Genomic DNA, 26,619 nt, shown 5'->3' on the forward strand with positions numbered 1-26,619 from the left:
ATGGACATGCCTCAGTGTCAATTCAAAGAAGAAGTGTTTCCGTTATAGACTTTGAGGCCTGGAAATTGTCTGCTGTGACCACTTGAATGAAGAATTAGTGCTGTCATAGAGTGTAATCTTTGTCACTGCAGCATCCCCGCCACCCACTGGTCAGCACTGATCCAGGTGTGGCCCTGTCAGAGTAGAACTGATGTGTGCCAGCCTGTGTAACTCCAGATTTTCATCAGGACAGCGACCTGCTGGACCGGCGGAAACACTGCTTCACCGTGCAGTCCGAGTCTGGGGAGGACCTCTACTTCTCCGTGGAATTAGACTCTGACCTCGCCCAGTGGGAAAGAGCCTTCCAAACAGCAACCTTTCTGGAAGTGGAACGGATACAGGTGAGAGTCTGTGGAATCGCAGGACCTGTGACCCCCAAAGATGCATGACCACTCCCCTAGAATTCTAATATAAATTCAAAGGAGCATAAAAATGCAGTTCTGTGAGTCCTGACCTTCTCAAATGTTCAATAAGTAGCCATTGTTATTAAATGAAGTGCAACACGGCTCTGAAAAACATTTTAATTTTCCTACAATTTGATCTTTCTAGGCTATTTCCTACCACTCCTCAAAAACATATTTCTAACTTTAATTAGAATCTGCTCTACCTTAAATCTAAAGTAGAAAATGCTCTTATTTTAATTAATCGTTTACAAAGCCATTTCCTGGTCTCCAGTCACAGCCACCTACTTTCCAGCCTGAACGACTTCATTCACTCACAAGGCTCTTTCTTGCTAGAAAGCCTTCTCTTCATCTCTACCCTTCAAAATGACAGGGAATTTGAAGCTTTTCTCAGAGGTCCCATCATCCAGGACAATTTTGCTAACCCCCAGTCAGCCCTGCCCTTTGCCCCCATTGCCCCTTCCACGTGAGTCCTGTTCAAACTCGCCCCTGCCGAACAGTCTCTTAATCCGTTTCCTTAGGTGTCCCCATGCTGTGCTTGTGTTGGAGTGATGAGTGCTGGTCATCCCCGCACTGAGTTGTGGGTTTCCAGGGATTCTTTTATTCCTCTACCGACTGAAGTATAGTGCATTTTGTACATCATGAGTAATCGGCAGAAGTTTGTTAAACTTTATCTCTTAACTGTGAAGTTATATCTAGACCAAATGTCATAAACCTGTAGCCTGTACAACTCACAGGACCGTGGACGGGAACAGGCTCTGCAGCTGACCCCTAACTGACCCTTAACAGAGACCAAGGGCAAAACTGAACAGTTGTGATGCACTTGAGTCATAGAGCCGGGACCTAAATAGACACACGGACACAATTTTGAAAACAAGTGTATGATGATGACAGTACAGCATTATTATCCCGGGATTCCTGCCTGCAACGGGGGACTTGGATGCATAGTTGTTCAGTTATGTTGAACTGATATGTGACATGTATTAATTTCTTTCTTCTGACTACAAATTTCTATATTCAACCCATCAGGTCACACTAGTATGACATAACAATCAGGGGAAGGGAACAGGAGAAGGCTTGTTTTCACTTTTTTCATTGCTTAATTGACATTTTCTCATATTCTGCTGATCTGCATTACCTAAAAATGTTAAAGTAACTGAGAAATGTTGTTTCAATAATTTAGCTGTATAGAACCTCAATTCAGTAAATAGATATTTTAATATCAAAGTAGAAAGATGAAAAATACCTTAACTATTATTTTATTCCAAGTATCAACACTTAAGACCATTTTAAAGCATTGTATAAAGTTGTACAGGAGTTGATGTTTTTGTTATTTATTTTGATAGTTTTGGGTTTTCCTAATTATCATTTCCCTAGAATATCACACTTCACTTGGAAACAAATACATGGTGATTTCTACCTGCTGGTTTCAATTTAAAATTTCATTTTAAGTCTCCTGATGTTTAGAAGTGAGATAGAGATAAAATTATATTGTTTCGCTGTATTTTACTATTTTTTCAAATCTGGACCTCACATCCTCTAAACTGATGTCCTGAGCAATGCATTTCTTTGTACTAGCGCCTTACATATTCACAATACAAATTTGAGATGCATATGGTAAGTGAAGAGAAAAATATTTAATGTCTTTTTAGCTTTTGGTTGTTTTATAGATTTTATAATTTCCCCTTGTTTACTCTACCAGAAATCAGTAATCAACGACTGAACACTGTGGTTCTGTTATTTTCAGAATTCAAAGATGTGAATATAGTTACATGAAGAAGTTTGTGGTTTACTTCTATGTTCCTAATATTTCCACTTCCACTAAAGTTGGTAAAAAAAATAAAGAGAGGACATACTCCTATTGTGAAACAGGCATAAAAGTAGGAAATTAATAAACTAATACAATAAAAATTAATAAATTAATCTATTTTTATTTTGAAATTAGTTTTCATTAACAGGACTGCACCCTAACATTTTCTAGCTTCTAATCTATTCCTTTGTCTAGTTAAATATTTTCTGATCTCTAATGTACTTAATATTGATATAAATATATATTTATTTAAAGGATAATTCACTGAAAGCAGGTATTTCTAAACATCCTACATTGTCATTTCAATTAACACCTTAAAATCTAGCCATACTTCCCAGGGTGACAGTCGAAACTGTATGAACATTGAAACAGAAACATGACAATTTGCATGAATTACATCTTACATTCACCAGTATTCAAAGTACCGGAGTTAAGCCTAATTAATTTACTGTATTTTTAGTACCTTTATTTGTCCAATTTCTGAACAATTTTCCCAGAGTAAGTGAATAATACTGGCAAGGGACATATAATTGTTTTTTACACTAATTCAATATGAATTAGTACAACCCTTTTAAAATAAGACTTTCTGTGAAGAAGTGTGTCCCGTTCAAAACTTGATTTCTTTTAATGTTATTATTTCAGACTCTTTCATTGTGCTTTATCCAGCTATAGACAGTTAGCTGTCATCCAAAAGGGCATGTAAAAAATCATTTTATGTGTGATGTATCTTCAGATATTGTGTAATAATATATAAAATTGTGCAAAATAATATATAATAATTATATATAAGTGTGCAAAAATCTTTCAAAGTGTTTCTAGCTTGAAATTCCCTAAAAAGGATAATTTTTTTGCTTTTTTCTAACTATAATTCAATTTTATTGTAAAATAAATATAGAAATTAAACAATAAACATTTCAATGTTAAAACATACAAATATACTCATTACATATGTTTATTAAGACTATAAATCATAGAATAAAACTTCAGTGGATCTCAAGTTATATCATATCTGTTTCGATTTAATGATTATCGGAACAATGTAATTTAATTCATAATTCTGTTCTTAATGAGATAAATTGTAGTGTTCCATACTGAAGGTGTTTCCACCTGACATGTATTTTTTAAATAATGTCACTTGAAAATAGCAAGCAATTATGTCTCAATTGGAGAAAATGAGATGGCCTTGGATATTCCTTAAGTTGATGGTAGTTTTAATAAAGTGGTAATGGGTGGGTACAGCATGGAAGGTAAGGTGTTCATGTAGTAAATAAAATTACACCCACAAATAAACTTACAAGGCCCATTAAGTTTGCTTTCTAATCTGCTTTTTTGAAAAACTTAACTCCAAATGAATAATCTGGCCTGGTTATAACTTTCCAGTGCAGATTGGGCTTAAACACATGAATATAGCTTTTTGGTGGCGTCAACGTGATGCATTTAGCCATCGTTAGTCAGAATGAGCTTCACTTAATGCACATTTATACACAGTATTATAAACACAAATATGACGTAAGGATTGGTATCGAACATTTGCTTGAGATGGGTTTCTCTCTTTCTCCCTCTCCCTCCCTCTCTCTCCCCTTTGTGAATTACAAATGTTTTTCTTGGGACTTCCCTGGCGGTCCAGTGGTTAAGACTTCACTGTCCAATGCAGGGGGTGGGGGTTCGATCTCTTGTTGGGGAGCTAAGATCCCACATGCCTCTTGGCCGAAACAACAGAACATAAAACAGAAGCAATGTTGTAACAAATTCAATAAAGACTTTAAAAATGGTCCACATCAAAAAAGTCTTTAAAAAAAAGGTGTTTTTCCTGATTTGAATATCCCACTCCAGTTTGCAATTAAGTGCAAATAAAACTGGCCTATGGACATAAAAATGCATTGTTTCATATAAGCCCCAAGTGTGTACTTCTCATCTGTTATTCTTGTATTCCAGCATCTATATTTTACTAGTTTTCCCAAACTATTTATATAAGTAAATGTGTAATTTAATCTGATCTCAGTGTGAGCGATCATTAATTATTGATTTCGAAGAATCAGTAGGCTTACACAAATAATAGGAAGGGTAAATGTCTTTAGGACATAACTTGCACCACACTGATGAACATGTAGAGACTCTTAAGGTCAAGACGTTTCTTCTATTTCTTGCTCTGATTATTAAATCTGTTTGTGTGCCTGAGAGCTCTCTTTTTAAGAATATCAATGAAATTGATATGCCAAGAATTTAAGTCATACCTTAATCTTTAATAATTCACTTTTAGCTTAATAAAAATGCAGTGATATTTAGCTACAGAATATGACAACTTAACATAATCTTGCCTACACCTAAAAATGTGTATACAGTTTTATTGCCAGGATAGGGAAGGGCATCAGTGTGACACAAGGTAAGGACAAGGTCACCAGGGCAGGATTGGAAACTCAGCCCTGCATCCCCCGGGCAGGTCAACAACCATTCAGCCTGTGTTTTGTTGACGTTAGGATGTTGACAACACCAGGTTCCTTATACAGTTATTGCTGAAATAAAGTTAGCTGGTGTATGAGGAACTTATCACAGCGGTTGTGACAGAGTCTGATATATGTGGACTATTAACCCTGACACTGGGTCAGTCACATGAAAGTAACAGTGTTTTGTTCCGCCCAGTGCAAGACCTATGCGTGTGTGCTGGAAAGTCACCTGATGGGGCTCACGATCGACTTCAGCATGGGCTTCATCTGCTTTGACGCTGCGACCAAGGTACTGTGCGTGGTCAGCACGAGGGTGCGCGGCCTGGGTCCTAATCAAGGACGACTGGAATTGCTTCCAGCTCCTGTCAGCACTCTGACTGGTTATCGGGTGTTGGATTTAAGGTCCTCGTTTTTATTAATAGGAGATAAATTATGCCTTAATATGTTTATAGAAAAACAAGAGATTGAATTTTCATAAAACAAATGTGTTGCCAGAAAACATTATAACTATAAAAAGTGTACATATATGGACGATCTAGACGTATGTCTAGATATTACATATATTCTCTCTTACTAAAAGTATGGCCTCATAATGAAGGGAAATTTTCTTCTCTCAAAACAACTTTTCAAAAGTGTTCCTTTATTATTTTTCTGTGTCAACATCTCCAATATCAAAATGAGGAAACGTATTTTTTAGTTGTGTAGGTAATATGTTAGAATTATAGGATGGGGGAATTTCAGGGTTTGGAGGCCCCAAGCCAGGGAGGGTCACCTTGTGAACACTTGACTGTACTGTCTGATGGGGCACCTTAGTCTTCATAATCCATTCACGTCTTTAAGTGGACATTAATTTTTACAGTGTTTCAAGGTAAAATTTGAAAGGAAATTAACATGGCGTATATTCACACTTTTCATTTTTGAGAGTCTCTTCTGTGGCTTGGATAAGTTGAAGGACACTGATTTTGAGGATCTTCGATCTACTGTTTTTGCCAAGGACATATGACCTTCATGTACACACACAGTTCACAATATGTTTAATTTGACTTTTTCTAAAATGCATTTATATAGTTACAACATAATCATAATATAAATTCCATGGGTAAACTTCCTTTTTGATTTATGTTTTTTATTCAATAATATTTCAACTCTTTCCTATCAAAGGTAGTTGTTAAAAATCCAGAAGGAAAATTCGAGAATTTAAGAATGAACATTTTCTCGATGCATCTCCTACAAGAGTAGCACTCAGCACACATGTCTTTCCCTCCAGTCCTCCTGGGTCTCTGCTTCGTAGAGGTCCCTGTTCTCACGGCGCCTGGTGGAGGGGATGGACACAAAAGGGCTCATGTGAGGTTTGCTGGTTCTTAGCAAAGGGAGTTGTTCGGGGTGGAAGCGTGTAACGAGGGGAAGAGCGCCGGGCGGTACTCAGAGGAAGCTGCCTTCTCCTCGGAATCCGCAGTCACGGTCCGCTGACCAGGCAGGAGGTGACAGCGCTGGCAGGACCCGCGGGGCCACGTTCAGAGTGAAGCAGGCAGCACCGGATAGCAGGGGCCTTGGCCTTCGTGGCCGATGCGGCCCCCGCGCTGCTGGGTGGCACAGTGACAGCGCCTCCCTGCCTTAGAGCAGTAAGTGCTTACTCCTCCCATGGCTGGTTCCCTCAACCATCCCCCACCTGGCTCTGCTCCCCTTACCCCTGATTCCTGTGGAGCCAGGAGGTCAGCCCAGAACGTCCTTTTCTTGCCGGTGACACAGGCAGGACAGAGCAAGCCTTACCTGCAGTCCTTCTTCATGTGCCCCTGCTGCTAGGACACCTACAGGCTCCCACTGGTCACAGCAGGTCACATGGCTGAGGCCACACCAAGTCAGAGGGCAGAGTGCCCGGCCCACGGTGGCAGAGCACAGATCTGGGGTGATGAACCCAGGGCTGACACGCCACAGTGCCGAGGGCCACCAAAGCCGCCAGGACCTGATGGCAGAAGCACGATGCCGTCTGTGATGGCCTTGGCGCCTTGGGGAGGATGCTTCGGAGGGGAGAAGAGTGGAGGGGGGGCGGGGAGGTTATTGGGCGTGTGGCTTAGACCTGGGAGCTTGCAGAGCTGTAGGGACCTGAGTAACAAGGAGGACGAGGTGCCCTTAGCAGGGCTTGGAGAGAAGGGCGGAGCCTCTGACCCGGGCAGCTCTGGGGAATTATTCTCCTGAAAGTAGCCACAGAGGCGTCATTGGGTAGCTACTCTGTTTAAGGACCGGGCTCACTTTTCTAATACTGTGTGTCTCGCAGTAGTTCAGTGACTTTTCTAAGTTTCTTGGAAAACCCATTCCAGTGGCGTGTGCTCTAGCGCAGGACCCAGATATTATAAACAGACAACGTATGTCGCGGCCTTCAATGCCCGGGTGCATTTCTGGCAGCTGGTCTCCGCACCGTGCAGCCTCAGGACGGCCACTCCCCCGGGACACTTCTTGGTCTGGAACACAAACAAATTTCTGGCAGGCAGGTGTCAACAGGTAACCGAGATAGAAAATTATTCCACGTTCACTGGGTGAACAGAATTTAGGCTCCACTGGGACCCCCGACATGGGACCCGTCCTCTGCAGACCACTCAGGCCCTGGACGTACAGGGGCCCTCACCCACCTTGAGTGACTCAGACTCTCCTCTTCAACTGCTTTTTAACCAAATCAGGATGATTTGACACAGAAAGACCATGCATCCCAAGGTAATTTGTTATATGTTGCTAATTTAATGAACATAATAGTTTTCAAGTGATGCCTTTTACATGTGAGTCAATTTCTAGAAAAATAGATTTCTTTGAATTGGGGAGTTTTTTCTTATACTTAGGGGGAAAAGGAAAATGATTGACTCACAGTAATAAAGTTCATAATTAAATGTTAGATATCAAATAGTCAAAGTGAAGAATTGGCACTGCTTCAAAAATAAAATGTGCAGGAACTTATGGTTAATTTAGCAGTTATTTCATAAACTGCTTCATCTCTGTAGTGGAGCAGCCTTCAGACAACCTGGAGGAGAATAGAGCAGTGATGGCTTATTATGCTGTACAGGTATATTGACTTAGATGTAGCTATCCCAGTAAACTCATTTCCTTTTCTCTCTAGAGCTGTTACTCTCCACTGAGCTGGCAAAGATGTGTGCATATGTTAAAAAGAAATCGCTAGAAAAGAGCTGATTTCTATAGAGAATCGATAATATGAGTTATCAGTGTGGCTGAATTTTATCACGTTGCCAGAAAGAAGCAACAACAATAAACAAAACAAACACAAAACCCTAAGGATCCCAGAAATTTATACGAGAAAAACCAAATTTTCTGCCCGTCTTTGTTACACAGACAGCGTGTAAAGTTTCTCAAAATGAAATTAGTATGTTACGAATAACAAAGAGCACACCACATCCAGCAGCGTGTGGAAACACGTTAGTACCTCTTTTTCCACATGTATTTCGGTTATTCTATATCTTTACATAGATATGATTACAAGAAGTACTCTGTACCATCAACCCACCAGGTTGATGGGTTTAAGCTATTACAAAATAACACACAAGGTCTGCATTTTAGAAACACTTTTCTTCTGTTTTCTTTTTCTTTCCTGTTTGAGAGATTCCAAATAAATTGTCAAAGTGAACATCTGTATACCCCTCTGTGAATGTTCCATATATTCGATGAAAATATTTATACATATAGACATATCGTATAGGGATAGTGTAGAGTCCATTTGGGGGGAATAAATTTAAATGAAATACGTTTGATCAGGATGAAATATGTTTGATCAGGAAGTTTCATCCAGTCTTTAGGCCCCTGGCCTGAGGATGGTAAGTTTTGGTTCTGTTAACTGGAGCTCAGACGCACGCCTGGATCCCTCAGACTGCGTCCTGAACACGTCTCAGCACAGGGTCCGCCCCGGAGCTGGTCGTCTTCCTGATTCTGACTTCTCTGCGTTCCTCTCTCCGTTATCAGAAGGAATCTGAATTGTGTTCTATACCCGGGCCTCTTCCTCAACAGCTGCCCTTGAGTAAATCTGGAAGGTTCACTCTAACCGAAGTAGGGCAACCCCTTCTCATCTGGTTACGGCAGCATCGGCCAAACCTGCCTTCTCGGTGTAAATATTTATTGCACACACTCCTACGTATCGTCTATGTGCAGACACGAGGAACACAGAAAAGGGTACACTCCCTTCTCTCAAGATGTCCACAGTCTAGTGAAAGAGACACATCTGGAACTGGGGGCTTTCAGGAAGTCTGGGAGAAGCCAAAGCATTACAAAGACATAGATACCTGCCCTTCTGTCCCTGTTCCCAGCCACTGCCCGATTAATGATGCTTCTAAAATGTAAACTCGGCCATGTCATCAGTCTCCCTTGTTACATTACTTTAGTGGCTTCCTACTGCCTTTGTGACATCTGTCAACACAGGATAGAAGCCCCTCAGGGTTCTGGTCTCTGTCTGGATTTGGCATCATCTCCTGTGTCTCCCAGCTTTTGAGGATCCAGCCGTACCCCTTGCTTTTCCACATGACACTTCCACAGCTTGCATTCACCTTGAGAGCAGATCTGCCTCCAGAAAGCCTTCCCTCGCAGACTCAGGGGAGGCCTCGACACCCCCTGGCGCAGCACTGATCATCACGCGTCACAGCTGAGATTGCTGGAGACGTTGCCCTAATGCAGACTCAAGCACCGTCAAGGACACAGAATCAGTTTAAGGACTAGTGAGGCATGTGCTGACGAATATGATGTTGCCAAGGAAACACGTGAGAGCCGCGAGCTTTCATCTAATTCTGTTTTCTTTTCATATTGCTATTTTTCTCCCTTTATTCATCATTTCCATTCACATTTATACGATTTACAAAATTACTGTACAGTTGATGTACTAGTTTTAGTAAAAATGTAATTTATAAAGTTCAAAAACATAATCAGTTAGGATACATTTGACATGAATGAAGAACAAATGAGAAGGATAAAGATGTGTAAAGAAAAATATTCTTAAAGAAAAGGTTTGTCATGGTTTTCTACTAAATATGACTCCTAACCCACCCACAGAAAAAAAGGAAGAAAGAGGACGCGCTTACGGGACACTGGCATTCTAACATGTGCTGTTAATTCATTTCAGTGGGGAGGGGAGGGTGGAAGGCAGCAGAGGGGGTGTGTACCTGGGCTGCTTGCAAAGTCGAAGGGGGAGGCAAAGCAGAAAGAGGGCTTTGAGGGAAGATTTGATTTTCTGGTTAACCAAGAGACCCGTCAAGACACTCTGCAGCAGAAAAAGAAAGAGCATGTTTGTGGTTATTGCTGGGCAGACATTAGTTAACTGTCAAATACCAGGTGATTGGTGTTACAGGGAGATAAAAAAAGATTCTGCCTCCAAAGCAATTGTGTTGTAATTTTTGACGTGTTCTGTGTAATAAGTTGTAATCCATGTAGCTTGTGCTTTCTGGTATGTTTGCCCCCTATGTTGCAAAATAGCCTTAGATTCCTCAGCAGATAGATGACACAGAGCTTCAATCACCTTCAGATGTAGACGTTATTTCATTTTTTGGAAGAGGAATTTTTCTGTGGGGCGAGAGAAATTAGGCTCTGCCCACAGTGAACCGATAAAGAGATGGATAAATGTATTAGAGGTTTTTTGGGTTTATTATTATTCTACTCTAGAGTTTTTCGTGTTTTATTTTATTTTATTTTTGGCTGTGTTGGGTCTTCGTGGCTGCACGCGGGCTTTCTCTAGTTGCGGCGAGCGGGGGCTACTCTTCGTTGCGGTGCGCGGGCTTCTCATTGTGGTGGCTTCTCTTGTTGCAGAGCACGGGCTCTAGGCACACGGGCTCAGTTGTTGTGGCTCGCGGGCTCTAGAGCGCAGGCTCAGTAGTTGTAGCGCACGGGCTTAGTTGCTCCGCGGCACGTGGAATCTTCCCGGACCAGGGCTCGAACCCGTGTCCCCTGCATTGGCAGGCAGATTCTTAACCACTGCACCACCAGGGAAGCCCTAGAGATTGGTTTGCCTATTTTTGTTCGGCATGTAAGGTTTTCATCTCATTTGCTCAGCTTCACTTTCCATTTATAGACATACAATTGATGAATTATATTTTTGAATAGTCTGCAACTAAGCAACACTTGATATCATACAAACACTTGATTCGTTTGCTAACCTGAGTCCCTCAGTTGCAGCCCACTCTGCCACCCGTCTCTGGGGGATTACAGCCGGCTCGGAAAGTCTCTGTGGTAAACGTCGAAAATATGGAGGAAGGGAAAGCTTTTTCTTTTCCCTTCCCACTGAAGTTCTCTAGATCACTGGCATTTCTAAACTTTAATCCAATTCTAACCATGAATTTAAACAAATGGATAGCTTATGGGACACTTTTTACTTGGAGAGAGAGAGTGAAAGAAGCTTATAATAGCAACAGCATTGTAAAGAAGAAGCAATGATGACTCAGAACAGACTATGCTTGAGATCAGCAAATTACTTTCCTGAGTTTCGTGTCTTGTACCAAATGGGGCTCTGAGTCTGTCCTCTATTCTAAGGATCTTTCAGGCTATTTGCAATGGAAGTTCAATTATAATCATGCTCAATGGGTCTTTGATGTTTGGTTAGGCAAATAATTGTAGAAAACCAAAGAAGCAGGTTGGGCTAAAAGAAAAATAGGAACCATGGAGCATGGCCGACTTGGGTTTGATTCCCGCTTAATAGTTGTGAAATACTATGAATGTACGTGATGTTTCCTTAGTTGCATCCTCTGGAAAATGGCGGTACCCTAGCTATTGCAGGGATTAGTGGGAGCATGTGAAAGGGTCTAGACCAGCGTTACACTCACTGTAAGAAAGATGACATTCCACTGAAGGACAGCAGTGGACACATGGAACGCTTCACGGGCCCTGAGTGACGTCCACGTGGTCACCCATAAATGACTCAAGGTCAGGAATGAGGGATGGATTCCATGCTATGTGCCTCATGATTTTCACATGAACATTCTGCTTGATAATATTTGAGCATTTCATCTTCCATCATAAGTGGAGTAATCGCTGTTTGTAAGCATAGTTTATAAAGATTTCTCACTGGTTTAAGAATGATGACCTTAAATTCTAAAACCCAATTGGCATTGAATCCAATGGTTTCAGCATTATCTGTTCGCCTGCATTATTTTCTTTTATTTTTTCCAAAATTGTTAGAGCCTGCAGTAATTTAAAGAAAGCATAGGTATTGTGAAGAGTAGTTCAGAGGCAAATGATCCTTTTGCAGAATTTTCTTTTGTAGTCTTTAATTGTGAGAGCGCTTTGGGTGATAACCTTTTACTGTATATTTTCCTATTACCCACCATGTTTCTTAGCCATTTTCAGTGACTTTTTTACAACTATTGAAAATGCTGGGACTTATTGTGTTCTCCACACGTACGGCATCTTTGCTTGCATGTTTTAGTCACTTAGAAATATTTAAAGACATCTTCAAAATGCCAGGTACATTTTAAATTTATCATTTCATATAGTCATTCAGGCAGGATGTTGAGTTGAACACTGTTTCTGACTGTTAAAAATAAACCAAAAAAAAGTTTTAATAAATACCATTAGTAAGGTATTTTGGCTCCATTATTACTAAAATCCATTAAATAGTTTATTTTTTAGGGAAAATTTTTTTTATAATTTCTTGAAATCTATTCCATGGGAAAAGCTAGCTGAACAAAGTTAAATGAGTTTCTTTTTCTGAGGAAATGAGAATGTGGCCTGTGACCATTTATTCTGAAGACTTTGGGTAGACTTCTAGATTTCAGAAATACTCAGAAATGTTTTCGTACATTTGCTATCAGTTTTTTTATTTGTTTGTTTTCTTTCTTTCCCTCCTTTTGGACTTGTTCTCCATCAAGTTCAACAAATTAAGATTACCACTGGTTGCAGGAATTTTCCAATCCAAAACCAAGGCCCCTTGGTTAAAGTTATGTAGAGAGGGCAGAGACCCCTGGGCTTGCAAAGTTCAGGAGATATTATGGACTATTTGCATACATCATATCCCTTCTGTTGGAAATTTCACAGCACTTTATAAGTTCTCACGTTAGTATATGTTTTCTGACGTATTCACCCAAATCAATGCAAGTACACTTTAGCTGCATACGTTTCTTAATTTAGGAAAATACTGATATTACCATAACACTGTGCTCTACCAACAGTACAAATTCACATTATTGTTGCCTTAACAAATAACATATCCAATGCTGAAGTTTTTAACTGAATTTATGGTAGCATTCAGAGTAATAGATATTTCAATTTTGACATAATGAAATTTCTGAAGTTTTACTTTGATTCCAAAAATTGAATGGAAAAGAAGTTAAAGTTAACTGATTTTCTAATTGAAAGATTGATAGACAAATGACATCATTTAATCGTGAAGTTCTTCTGCTAATAGAGACAAATCAATATCAATAGCTTCATTTTGATACATGAACAAGAAAACTTGAAGCCCTAAATTTGATTTAGAAAGGGAGTCATCTGATCTACATAAAAATTTATGCTTAAAGGATATTTTAAATGTACTTATCCAAATATATTACAACAACGTTATGGCAACAGAAACAGAATGGTCTAAGAACAGTGGTGTCCACTCATCTTTTTCAGCGTTGACATTCTTAACATAGTTGCCATAATGTTTATCAGAATCTTAAAAACAAAATACAGGTATAAAGACTAGGATTTCCAAAGGTTCTTGAATTAAGCCAATTTTTATACCTGTGTAACTTTTACTGATTATATTTTCAGATTCAGATTCCTCCAAATTGGTCTTGATGATTTCATGGCATGTTAAGTCACACAGTTTACCTAGAAGGTTCTAAGTCTTACTAGTTTACTGAGTTACCTCTTAACTGACTAATCTTTCAGCCCATCATTAGATTCATTAACTACTTTATTCATTTTTGGCGCGATCTACTCACAGCCGAGGATCCATGCCCCATATTCTGAAAAGTCTGCAGGCTTCCCTCCCGTATCTGCCTCATCCCCATTCTTAATTTTGTTACTCTTTGTTTAAAATAATGAGCTTTAACAGCTGTTAAAGTCTGGCCTTTGGAAAGGTCAGCTAGTTGAAATTGCAAATTCCTGGTTTACTTTTATGACTACATATGAAATATTATTTCAAGTTATAATTTGAGAATTTGCAACCTTTACTTTTACAGTTAAGCCAAGCTAGACATAAAGTTTCTAGTTCAAAACCACATGGTAGGTTAATGTCAGGACCTGAGCCGTGTATGATAATGTTTCTGGCAGACGTTCCCCTGCAGCCTTCTACAAGCTCCTTTGTTTTAACACACTTACCAGCTTTCCTGTTCTTATGTCCCCCTTAAAGTCATATTATTGCATTTTCCATGTAAATACATGACTCTTATGAGCATTATTTTAATGCAAATTGTTCAGAGTTTTCATTTTTTTATATTTATTAATAATAAGGTGTTTAACACTTTCCTTTATTTTTCATATATTGTATTTCCTTACAGTTAATTTTTTGAAAGGGAATGTCTGGATCACATAACATCCACATTTTTAAGGCTTTAATATATATTATAATTATTGCCCTAAAGAATTTCACACAGTTGCCAGGAATTTTATACAAATATTTCAAGGTAAACTTGCTAGCTTTAGTTATTTTAATTTTCAGTGATCTTTGCTAATTTAACGTTTGGAAAAAGCGAAGTCATTGTAATATTATCACACTCTTCTTTTTTTCTAGTGAGATTGAACATGCTCTCGTATTTATTAGAAATAGTAATGGTTTTTCCATTTTCTTCAATGACTTTTCTCTGTAGTACTGTCTTTTTATTTATTAGGTTGTTAGGATTTTCCTGATACTTTACCATATTTCCTGCTATATTGCCACTGTTTGCTGTTGTTTTTCTTTCACCCTAACCCTAATTGTACATATGAGTGTATAATTTCTTATTAAATCTAGAACTAAATCTAGAACTCAATCTAGAACTCCCTCTTATATATAATTTCTTATTAAATCTAGAACTAAATCTAGAACTCCCTCTTATATATAATTTCTTATTAAATCTAGAACTAAATTTAGAACTCCCTCTTATATATAATTTCTTATTAAATCTAGAACTAAATCTACAACTCCCTCTTTACAAAAGTTACTAAATACTCACCTACTACCGTGTAGTTCTGGATTGTTTAAATTATTTCACTTTTTAAAACATAAAGGATTTTATTTAGAGGAAGTTGTGAGATAAAGGATATAACTCTTCTATTTTTCCTCCAGAAAGTTAATTGCCCCAGATAATTTTATTGTTAAAAGATGCTTTATAGTAATAGACTTAAGGCAAACATTTAAGAGGATTTGTAATGACTGGATATTGCTTCTGTATAGATTGTGTAGCCTCATAGTAAGAACAAAAGCAAAGACATCTACTTTATACAGAGACTAATATCTTCAGAAAACTGACGGTGTCTTTTTATCTTCTTAATATATAAGAGCATAAATGTTTGGTGAATAAATAAATGAGCAGTATTCTGTATAACTTCATTATGCCTCATTATTATATGTTACTGAGAATTTCCTCGTCCTTATTTTTAAGGACTTTATGATGTTGCTATTTTATTATACTTTTAAAAGTGTAAACTTTTAAAATTAGCATGTAGATTTCATACTGTCCAAACCTGCTGCTGCCACATTGGAAGATGGCTTTTAGCCACATGATCTTCTAGACCGAGGCCCCGCGGATGGAGGGGCTGGTCCCATGAGATGTTTGTCTCATGAGGGCACCATGGAAGTTTCCGTTGTGATCGGTTACTCAGGCTGACCTTTCATCTTGAAAAGACACGGGTTATTAGTTTGAGCTTCAAGAGAAAGTTCTACAGAATTATCAGTTGAAAATCACCTTATCACTTCTATGGATGAAAAAAAGAAATGGAAAGTAGGTGTCTTTGCTCATTCACTGGCATGGACTTAGGCTTTAAGTGAGTTTGTTTCTATTTCATGATAATGTAAAACCAGATACGCAAATTGACTTATTCATATATATGTTTAAAATGACAACTTCATGGGAACCAAAGTTATTTCAGGAAATTAAAGGATATATTGAATACTAAGCCTTTGATAAGTATATTTTCATTTACTTTTTAATACTGGGATATAGGACTAAATCAATATGATTACCTTTAACCGGTTAAAGAACAATTTCTTGGTTTGAATATAGCTATGAGTTGCATTGACTCGCCTATGTTTTTTTTCCCCCCTTTAGGCAGTACTTTGGAGGTACAAGTTTTCTCAGCTTAAAGGTTCTTCGGATGACGGCAAGAGCAAAATCAAATTTTTGTTTCAGAATCCAGATACTAAACAGATTGAAGCAAAGGTAAACTGAAACTCATCACAAAGACCACCTCTAGCTACATTCATGCCATTAAGAAAGAAAGGGGAGAAGCTTTAGGAAACCCAAAAGTGCGAAAACACACGTTCTCTGTTTTTACCTTGGAATATACTGCATGGCCAAAAGAATAAATTCACTTAGATTTTAATGGCAAGTTTTCACTGAAACGCATACCTTAAAATAAATTACACACAACAAGTTGCATTTCTTAGTTTTAATTCCCTACGAACTGTATTTGTGTCACACTAAAATAATATTCCGGGAACTAAAACAGTCACCTTCTTGATGATTTCACATTCTAAATAATAATTTAAAATATTCTGACTCTAGTTTATCATTTTTGATTCCCTCTTCAGATATGAACACAAATCCCCAAAGAAAAATATTTTTTAATCAATTTATGTTTTCCCCATGTTATTCTATGTTAAATAAAATGAATAAATGAATGATTTTTTTGCTTTGCTCCATGCAAATTTTCAGTATTCTGAAATTTAGTAACTATGTTGTTTTAACTCATCAGAAAGATTCACTACTTTTGTGCTTATGAATGTATATTTGTAAATATTCAAAATCTGAGTGATTTCCTTTACCCTTCTGTGAAATTCACAGTAACAGTCTTTGGGTTAGAATGAGTTATAAATATATTATTTCAGTGGGGAAGAAAGAATAAATAATGAATACCAAAGTGAAAAATCAATTCTATGGAAATGAAAACTGAGACATAAATTTCAACTCTGGATTAAAATCACCGTAATTCTGTTACGTTCCTGTATGTATTAAATCCAGGGGGAGTCTTGGCCTGCCGCTCAGAGCCTTCCCAGGACCGAGCCCACCTGACTCTCCCGTCCACGTCTCTTGCGGCCCTGCTCTGTGTCCAGACCAGAGGCCCTCATTCTCCCTTTACCAAGACGATGCCTTTCTGGCCTTATACATCTGCTCATGCTTTTGTCTGGATTTTTCTCCTTAGTCCCCTCAGCTCTTGATCTGAATCTCTCTACGAATACCCACCCCTGCCTTATGTTTGCCTCTGACTCCTCCTGGGCTGCAGGCCGTTTAAGGGGGGCTGTGCAGGCAGCTCCTTTCTGCTGACTCCTGTCCTCCTGCGTTTCTTTAAAGCTTCCCTGTTGCAAGTGTTCTTGCCTTATATTTGTCTCGCATCAGTGTGGACAGAGGCCTGGGTAACTTCACCCGCTCCGTCCATTTGCTTGTCTCCTCATTCTCACATCTACACCCCATCACAGCCCGTCCCTAAGCACAGGCCTTTCTGTGGGGCTACAGCACCTCTGCGTTCCCCTCCGGCTGCCATGGGTGGATCGTTACTCTGTGCCACTTACACCGCTCTTTAAACTGGTTCTTAGTGTTACTATGAACAGTGCATTACTGTTGTCCAAAAGTCTGTATCTTTAGCTTTTGGTGGATTTCCCAATCTTTCACACACAGGACACATCCTAATACGGGTGAATGGTGTTAATGTTGTCAGTTCTGTACTCTTCTGGCGAACGTGGAGTGTCAGCCGCTAGCTGATAACGTTTGATTTGATAAGTTCCTTCTCTTCTGATACTTTCAGTGTGCTACCAAATCCTTAGTTGACAACATGAAGCAAAAACGATAAACGCAGTGAGATGACTGCTAACTGTAGTATTTAGGCTTCAGTTTAATGGGGTGTGTATTATACATGCACCTAATTACACTTCCTTAACTTTTCTAGTCATTAGCTGTCTGCCAGCTTCTAAATACTACTTTTTCTGTTTATAATGTTTTAAGCAATATTTCATAAATTCATTTAATAAGCAATAGTTTCAGAAGATATTTATTGAATGTTTTTCTTGAATTTAGAGGCAGTGATTTTTTTTTTAACATCTTTATTGGAGTATAGTTGCTTTACAATGTTGTGTTAGTTTCTGCCGTATAACAAAGTGAATCAGCTATACGTATACATATATCAAGGCAGTGATTTTTAAATAGTGAAAAGAGCAGTCTTAAAACCAGTGGGGGAATCTGACCATTGGCGAGTTGCCAAACTTCTTTAAAGTCGCCATCTCCTTCTATAACATGAGAGAGAGTAACACCTCCATGGGTAACACTGAAAGCACCAAATTAAATATGGAGACTGTTTAACAAGTGACACTCGCCAGTCAGAACAGTGGCCAGCTCTATAGAAATGTTTAGCCGTACTGGTGTGTATCACCTCGGCAAATATCATAGAAATTATATTAGATTAAAACTAGTACAATTGCTAACTATGCTATAACCTTATAACCGCAATTTGTGAGCAGTAGTCAAAAGGACCGTCACAGGAGGAAAGCAAGGAGAATGCCAGCTTTGTGTATCGCATCACAGGACTCATGGGACCATCTATCGTAAGCATGGCTTATGGTTGAAATTGATGTCATTTGAGAATTCAACGTTTTCTCTGTTTAGGGCAGCACTTTTTTTTTTAATGAGAGAGTAGGTAACATGATATAGTGGAAAGAAAATTAGGATCAGGTAACCTTGAGTAAAAAAAAAAAATCTCATATTTGCCATTTCCTGGCTATATTCCCAGGGGCAATTCATCACCAAATTATGACTGCTACCTTGCAGGGAAAGTGTAGGGAATAAATACCCCTGGTACCTGACATATGGAAGACACTCGATAAATCACTGATGAATGATTTCATCTTTAAAGAATGTAGCATAACAACTAAGGAAGTATTAAAAAAAATAGCAGTATTATTATTAGGAGAGAAGTTAGTAAAGGTGATTACCTAACATATATAGACTGTTTGTCCTTCCCACATTTAAGAAATTCAAGTTTATAACCATACCCCAAATTTGTGTCATTTTTCACATGCTTTGGACAGTTTCTGTGTTTTGTTCATTTCTATTAATTTTTATAATTTTAATGTGGGCAATTTGGCCTGTGTCCCCCTCTCCAAGTCAGGCACACGAGCTTCTCCTGTATATTTATAATATAATTCCTCTTAATTTATGTACGTTGTAACATTGGTGTCCATTCTGTGTGGTCATTGTTCACTAGCCTGCCTCCTTCACTAGATCAAGAACTTTGAAGCACAAGGAGTGTGTCTTGCAACATATAATCCTTAGGCTCAACCTGATGCTTGCCTGGGATCAGGCAAGTAATAACTGTCTGTGTTTCACTTCATTTAATATTTCCTGGTACATTATTGAGTCACTCTCCCCAGTCTCTTTGTCATTTAGGCAAACAAAATTAGGTAGTCATAATCTGAATGGATGGAGGTTGGAAGATAGGAAGAAATATTTGGACTTTACTTTGTGTAGCAGTGTGCTGAATCGTTTATTCTGATTAACTATTATTTCCTTTCGTTCATTTTTTAAAATCTTGGTTTTATTTATACTCTCCTGCAACATACATAAAATGCTGTAGAAATATTTATTTTAAAACATGTCAGAAAAATGTCTTCTGGGAAAAGTAAACACAGTTACCAAGGCCAAACCTAAAGGCCATATGGATGTAAAAGTGTTTGTGAACTCTTCCAACTCACAGGAAGTTATAAAACTAGAAGATGTTCTCTGTACCCTTCATCCAGTTTCCCCGAGTGGGTAAACCTCATGTAACTATGGTATAATATAAAAAGCAGGGATTTTAACATTGACACAATATGTGTATATCTCACATCAGTTATAGCATGTGTAAATTTGTGCGCCCATATCCACAATCAAATACACAACCATCTTCCTCATGCTGCCCTTTATACACAACCCTCACTCCCCCCATTCTTAGTTCCTAGAAGCCACTAATCTGTTTTTCATCTCTATAATTTTGTCATTTTGAGAATATTGTATAGATTAAACGTACACTGTGTGGAATTCTGAGATTGACTTTTTTCACTGAGCATAATGCCCTATGTAGGCATATTGATCGTTTGTCCCTTTTTATTGCTAAGTAGTATTCCATGATGTGGAATATGGAATATGGACCTCGTTTTGTTTAACCATTTATCTGTTGAGGGACATTTGACTGCAGTGTTTAGTTATTGCTGCTATGAATAATAGCGTACCCGCTTCTATGTAGACATGACATTTCATTTCTCTGGGATAAATGCCCAGGAGGGCAGTTGCTCAGTCATATGGAAAATGTTTATTTAGTTTTCAGGAAAATGCCAAACTGCTTTTCAAAGTAGTGGTGACATTTTACATTCCCACCAGCAATGTATGAGAAACCCAGTCTCTCTACATCCTCACCAGCATTTGAAATGGTCACTACTTTTTATTTTAGCAGTTCTCATCATAGGCTTAATTTGCATTTCCCTAAAGGGTAGCAATGATGAATAACATTTTACATGACTATTTTCTCTCTCTATATGTTCCCTTTGATGAAATGTCTTTTCCCGTTTTTTGCCTATTTTTGAATTGTATTTTGTGATTTGTTTGACTTAGAGTTTTATGAGTTATTATGTATTTTGTGTATGAGGATTTGTTAGACGTGTTGTTTGCAAATATTTTCTTTCATTTTGTAATTTATCTTTCATCTTTTTAACAGGGTATCTTGCAGAAAAATTTTAAAAAATTTTACAAACCCAATTTATCAGCTCTTTGTCTTAAAAATTATAATTTTGGTGTCATGTCAAAAATTCTTCAGCATGTCACAGGTGCCAAAGGTTTTCTCCTATGCTATTTTCAAAATGTCTTATAAGCTTTCCATTTACAGTTAAATATATGGCACGTCTGAGTTCATTTTTCTTCTGTAAGTTGTGGGGCTTAGCTGACCTCTGTTTTGCCTGTGGTTATCCAGTTACAACAGCATCGTTTGTTGTAAAGACCATTCTTCTTCTATTGAATTATTTTAGCAGCTTCGTTGAAAATTACTTGGTTCTACCTCTGTGGTGCTGCTTCTTGCATCTATCTCTTTGCTAGGATTATACGTTCTTGGATAGAGTAGCTATATAATAATCCTTGAAATGGACGATTCTGTCCACCTTACTGTTACTTTTCAGAATGCGTTAGCTGTTCTAGTTGCTTTGTATTTCCACAGACATTTTACAATTACCTTCTCTATATCTATGAATAATGTCACTGCCCCTTCGGTAGGGATGGCATAATCTATATATCAATTTCAGGAGAACTGACGTCTTTACTATGTTGATTTCTTAAAGCAATGAAAACAGACTATTTTTCTATTTTTTGCCCTTTTGATTTATTTCTTCAGTATTGTGTAGTTTTCATCATATAGATCCTATGCATGTTTTGTTAGATTGGCATTTAGGTAAATCATTTCTTCTTTTTTTGAGGGAATGTAAATGATATTTTGAAATTTTTATTTTTCAACTATTAATGCTACTATGTAGCAATATAATTAATGTTTATATATTTACATTGCATCCTGAATCCTGTATATATGTATATATATATATATATACACACACACACGTGTATATATATATATATATATATATGCACTTAGTTCTAGGTCTTTTGTTTCTATTTTCGATTTTTTAAATTCTTTGCATTTATTTACACAGATTATTAAGCCATGTGCAAATCAGGAGAGATATGTTCCTTTTTTCAGATCCGTATCACATTACGATCTTTTTCTTGCCTATTTTGCTGCCTACAAATTTAAATACCATATTGAATACCAGTGATGAGTGCAGACATTCTTCATTTCTTCCTTATTTTAGGGGAAAGTCATTTAGCTTTTCACCATTAAGTATGATGTTAAATTTAGCGGTCTAATAGAAATTTTTTTCTCAGGTTGAGTTAGGTCCCCTCTATATCCATTTTTCTGAAAGTTTTTACCATGAATGGGTATCAATTAATACGACAATGTCAACTTTCTTGCTTAGCTTGTTAATGTAGTGGTTTGTGTTCATTGATTTCCAAATACTGACCCTGTCTTACATTTCAGGAATAAACCGTACTTAGTGATGTGCAATTTTTATATATATTGCTGAATTTTATTTCTCAAAATTTTAAGGATTTTTGCTTTTACATCTATGAGAGATTTGGTCTGTAGGTTCTTTTGTTGTTGTTTTTTGCTTATTTTATTTTGCTTTGTTTGGTACTGTCTTTGCCTGGTTTTGGTATTGGGACAAACTGTCTTTATAAAATGAGTTGAAAATATTCCTCCTCTTTTACTTTCTGGAAGATACTGTGTACTATTTTTGTTGATTCTTTTTTTTTAACATCTTTATTGGAGTATAATTGCTTTACAATGATGTGTTAGTTTCTGCTTTATAACAAAGTGAATCAGTTATACATATGCATATATCCTTATATCTCTTCCTTCTTGCATACCCCTCCCTCCCACCCTCCCTATCCCACCCCTCTAGATGATCACAAAGCACCGAGCTGATCTCCCTGTGCTATGCGGCTGCTTCCCACTAGCTATTTATTTCACATTTGGTAGTGTATATATGTCCATGCCACTCTCTCACTTCCTCCCAGCTTACCCTTCCCCCTCCCTGTGTCCTCAAGTCCATTCTCTAGTAGGTCTGTGTCTTTATTCCCATCTTGCCCCTAGTTCTTCATGACCTTTTTTTTTTTCTTAGATTCCATATATATGTGTTAGCATACAGTATTTCTTTTTCTCTTTCTGACTTACTTCACTCTGTATGACAGACTCTAGGTCCATCCACCTCACTACAAATAACTCAATTTCATTTCTTTTTATGGCTGAGTAATATTCTATTGTATATATGTGCCACATCTTCTTTATCCATTCCTCTGTTGATGGACACTTAGGTTGCTTCCATGTCCTGGCTATTGTAAATAGAGCTGCAATGAACATTGTGGTACATGACTCTTTTTGAATTATGGTTTTCTCAAGGCATATGCCCAGTAGTGGAATTGCTGGGTCGTATGGTAGTTCTATTTTTAGTGTCTTAAAGAACCTCCATACTGTTCTCCACAGTGGCTGTAGTAATTTACATTCCCACCAACAGTGCAAGAGGGTTCCCTTTTCTCCACACTCTCTCCAGCATTTATTGTTTCTAGATTTTTTGATGATGGCCATTCTGACCGGTGTGAGATATCTCTTTGTAGTTTTGATTTGCATTTCTCTAATGATTAATGATGTTGAGCATTCTTTCATGTGTTTGTTGGCGATCTGTATATCTTCTTTGGAGAAATATCTAACTCAGAATGGACTAAAGACTTAAATATAAGGCCAGACACTATCAAACTCTTAGAGGAAAACATAGGCAGAACACTCTATGACATAAATCACAGCAAGATCCTTTTTGACCCACCTCCTAGGGAAATGGAAGTAAAACCAAAAATAAACAAATGGGACCTAATGAAACTTCAAAGCTTTTGCACAGCAAAGGAAACCATAAACAAGACCAAAAGACAACCCTCAGAATGGGAGAAAATATTTGCAAATGAAGCAACTGACAAAGGATTAATCTCCAAAATTTACAAGCAGCTCATGCAGCTCAATATCAAAAAAACAAACAACCCAATCCAAAACTGGGCAGAAGACCTAAATAGACATTTCTGCAAAGAAGATATACAGATTGTTGATTCTTTCCTTAAGGTTTAGTAGAACTCTCTAGTGGAACCATCTGGGCCAGGAGATTTCATTTTGGGGATTTTTAAAAATTAAGAATTTAACTTACTTAGTAAATAGCTATTCAAATGATCTATTCTTATCAGATGACTTGTGGTAATTTTTACTTTCCAAGGTCTTCATTAATTTTATCTAAGTTGTCAAATTTGTGTGTGTGGACTTTTCCATAGTATTTCCTTATTGTCACTTTGAAGTCTGCAGATTCTGTTATGACACCCCTGAGTCATTCCTGATACTAGTAATTGATGCCTTCTCTCTCTTTTTCTGTCAGGCTTGCTAGAGACTATTCAAAGAACCAGGATTACTTTCTCATTTATTTTCTCCGTTGAGTTCTGTGATCAGTTTAATGAATTCTGCTCTTATCTTATTTACTTCTTTTTGGTTGCTTTGGATTTTTATTGCTCTTCTGTTTCTGATTTCACACGGTGGGATTTTTAAATTGTTAACTTGAAACTTCCTTGTTTCTAACATAAACATTTAATTCTATAATTTCCTTCTTAGTACTGCATTCACTGCATTCCACAAATTTTGATATATTGTATTTCTGTTTTCATTCAATTCAATGTGTTTTTAATTTCCCTCAAGGCTTCCTCTTTGACAGGTGGATTTTCTTTTTAGAAGTGTGATGTCTATGTTCTAAGTATCTGGGGATTTTTGTTATATTTATAGAATTGATTACTAGTCCGATACAGTTAGTCAGAGAACATACTCCATATGATTTCACTTTTTTTTTCTTTTTCTTACAGTCCAAGATATGACCTTATCTCAGATACTGTACTTGTATAAGACAAAATAGACTTTAAAACAAAAATTTTCCAAAGAGAGAGAAGGGCATTATATAATGAAAAAAAGGGTCAATTCAACAAAAAGTTACAATGATTGTAAATATACATGCATCCAACATCAGAGCACCTAATATATAAAAATATTGACAGATCTGAAGGGAAAAATTGACAGAAACACAGCAATAATAGGAGACTTCAATATCCCACTTTCAGTAAATCTAAGAGTTGTAGTTTTTTTAAAAGAAAAACAAAATTTAAAAACTCTTAGATAAAGAAAAAAGAGATATACTCAAATAAATAAATTCAGAAATGAAAGAGGAGACATTACAATGGATAACACAGAAATAAAAAAGGATACACCAACAAATTGGATAACCAGGAAGAAACTGATAAATTCCTAGAGACATAAAAACTAAATACTGAATCAAGAAGAAATAGAAAGTCTGAACAGAATAATAACAAACAAGGGTTACAAATAGTAAGCCAAACTTTCCAAAAAGAAAAGCCCAGGACCGAAATGCTGCATAGGTCAACTCTAAAAAACACTCAAATAAGAGTTAATACCAAACTTTCTTAAACCCTTCTAAAATATATAAAACACTCCTAAAATGAAGTTATGAAGCCAGCATCACCCTGATTCCAAATCCAGACAAGGACAGCATTAGAAAAGAAAACTACAGGCCAGTATCCCTGATGAACACTGATAGAAAACTCCTTGATGAAATATTAGCAAGTCAAATTTGAAACATATTAAAAGAATTATGTAACATATCCAACTGGAATTTATGCCCAGGATATAAGTATGGTTCAACATATAAAAATCAATCAATGTGATACACCACATTAACAGAATAAAAGATAAAAAAAAATATTTCAATAAATGCAGAAAAGCATTTGATAAAATTCAACATCCTTTCATGATAAGAAGTCTCAACAAAATAGGTACAGAAGAAACATCCCTCAACACAATAAGGCTATATTTGAAAAACCCACAACTAACATCATATTCAATAGGGAAAAACTGAAACTGTTTCTTCTAAGATCTGGAACAAGGCAAGGATGCCCACTCATGTCACTACCATTCAACATAGTATTGAAAGTGCTAGCCAGAGCAATTTGGCAAGAAAAGGAAATAAAAGGCATCCAAATTGGAAAGAAAGAAGTAAAATTATTTCTGTTTGCAGATGACATTATCATATATATATATTTAAAAAACCTAAAGACACCATAAAAATTGTTATAACTAATAAACAAATTTTACAAAGTCATAGGATACAAAATTGACATATAAAAGTCAGTGGCATCGCTATGCACTAACAAGGAACTATCTGAAAGGGAAGTTAAGAAAACGATCCCATGCACAATAGCAACAAAAAAGAATAAATTACTTAGGAATTAACTTTAAAAGGTGAAAGACTTGTACAATGAAGTTTATAAAACATTGATGAAGGAAATTTTAAAAGACACAAATAAATGGAAAGACAGCCCATGTTCATGAAATGGAATAATTAATATTGCTAAAATATCCACATTACCCAAGGTGATCTATAGATTCAGTGAAATACCTATCAAACATAATGATAATTTTTCCAGAAATAGAAAATATCCTAAATTCATATGGAATTGCAAAAGACCCCAAATAGCTAAAGCAATCTTGAGCAAGAAGAACAAAGCTGGAGGCATCACACTTCCTAACTTAAAATTGTATTACAAAGCTATAGTAATCAAAACAGTATGGTACAGGTATAAATATAGACATATAGACCAATGGAACAGAATAGAGATTCCAGAAATAAATCCACACATTTATGGCCAACTGATCATTGACAAAGGTTCCAAGAACACACAATGAGAGGACAGTCTCTGTAAAAAATGATGCTGGAAAAACTGGACAGCTACATGCAAAAGAAGGAAATTGGACCACTGTCTCACACCATACATAAAAATCAACTTAAAATGAATTAAAGACTTAAATATAATACCTGATACCATAAAACTCCTAGGAGAAAACATAGGGAAAAGCCTTCTTGACATTGGTCTTGCCAATAATATTTTGGCTATGACTCCAAAAGAATAGGCAACAAAAGCCAAAGTGGGTAAGTGGTACTATATTAAATTAAAAAGCTTTGCACAGCAAAGAAAATAATTTTTAAAAAAAATAAAAAGGCACTCTACAGAATGGGAAAAATTATTATTTGCAAGCCACATATCCAATAATGAGTTAATTTCAAAAATATATAAGGAACTCATACATCTGAATACCAAAATTACAAATA

At 37.0% G+C, this 26,619-nt stretch overlaps 1 protein-coding gene across 2 annotated transcripts in view; it reads left to right on the top strand.

Moving 5' to 3' along the window:
- The window catches only part of SNTG1 (syntrophin gamma 1), a 199,812-nt gene that overhangs the window by 165,562 nt on the left and 7,631 nt on the right, over positions 1-26,619 (top strand). Inside the window, exons 14-16 of one of the 2 annotated variants that reach the window (XM_019925443.3) lie at positions 228-380; positions 4,891-4,983; positions 15,902-16,012. In XM_019925443.3, coding sequence (XP_019781002.1) covers positions 228-380; positions 4,891-4,983; positions 15,902-16,012 — 357 coding nt within the window. The remainder of the gene's footprint in view (positions 1-227; positions 381-4,890; positions 4,984-15,901; positions 16,013-26,619) is intronic. The other variant, XM_033842929.2, reaches the window with a different exon arrangement.

The sequence above is a fragment of the Tursiops truncatus genome, chromosome 17, assembly GCF_011762595.2.
Source record: "Tursiops truncatus isolate mTurTru1 chromosome 17, mTurTru1.mat.Y, whole genome shotgun sequence".
In the NCBI taxonomy this organism is placed as follows: Eukaryota; Metazoa; Chordata; class Mammalia; order Artiodactyla; family Delphinidae; genus Tursiops; species Tursiops truncatus.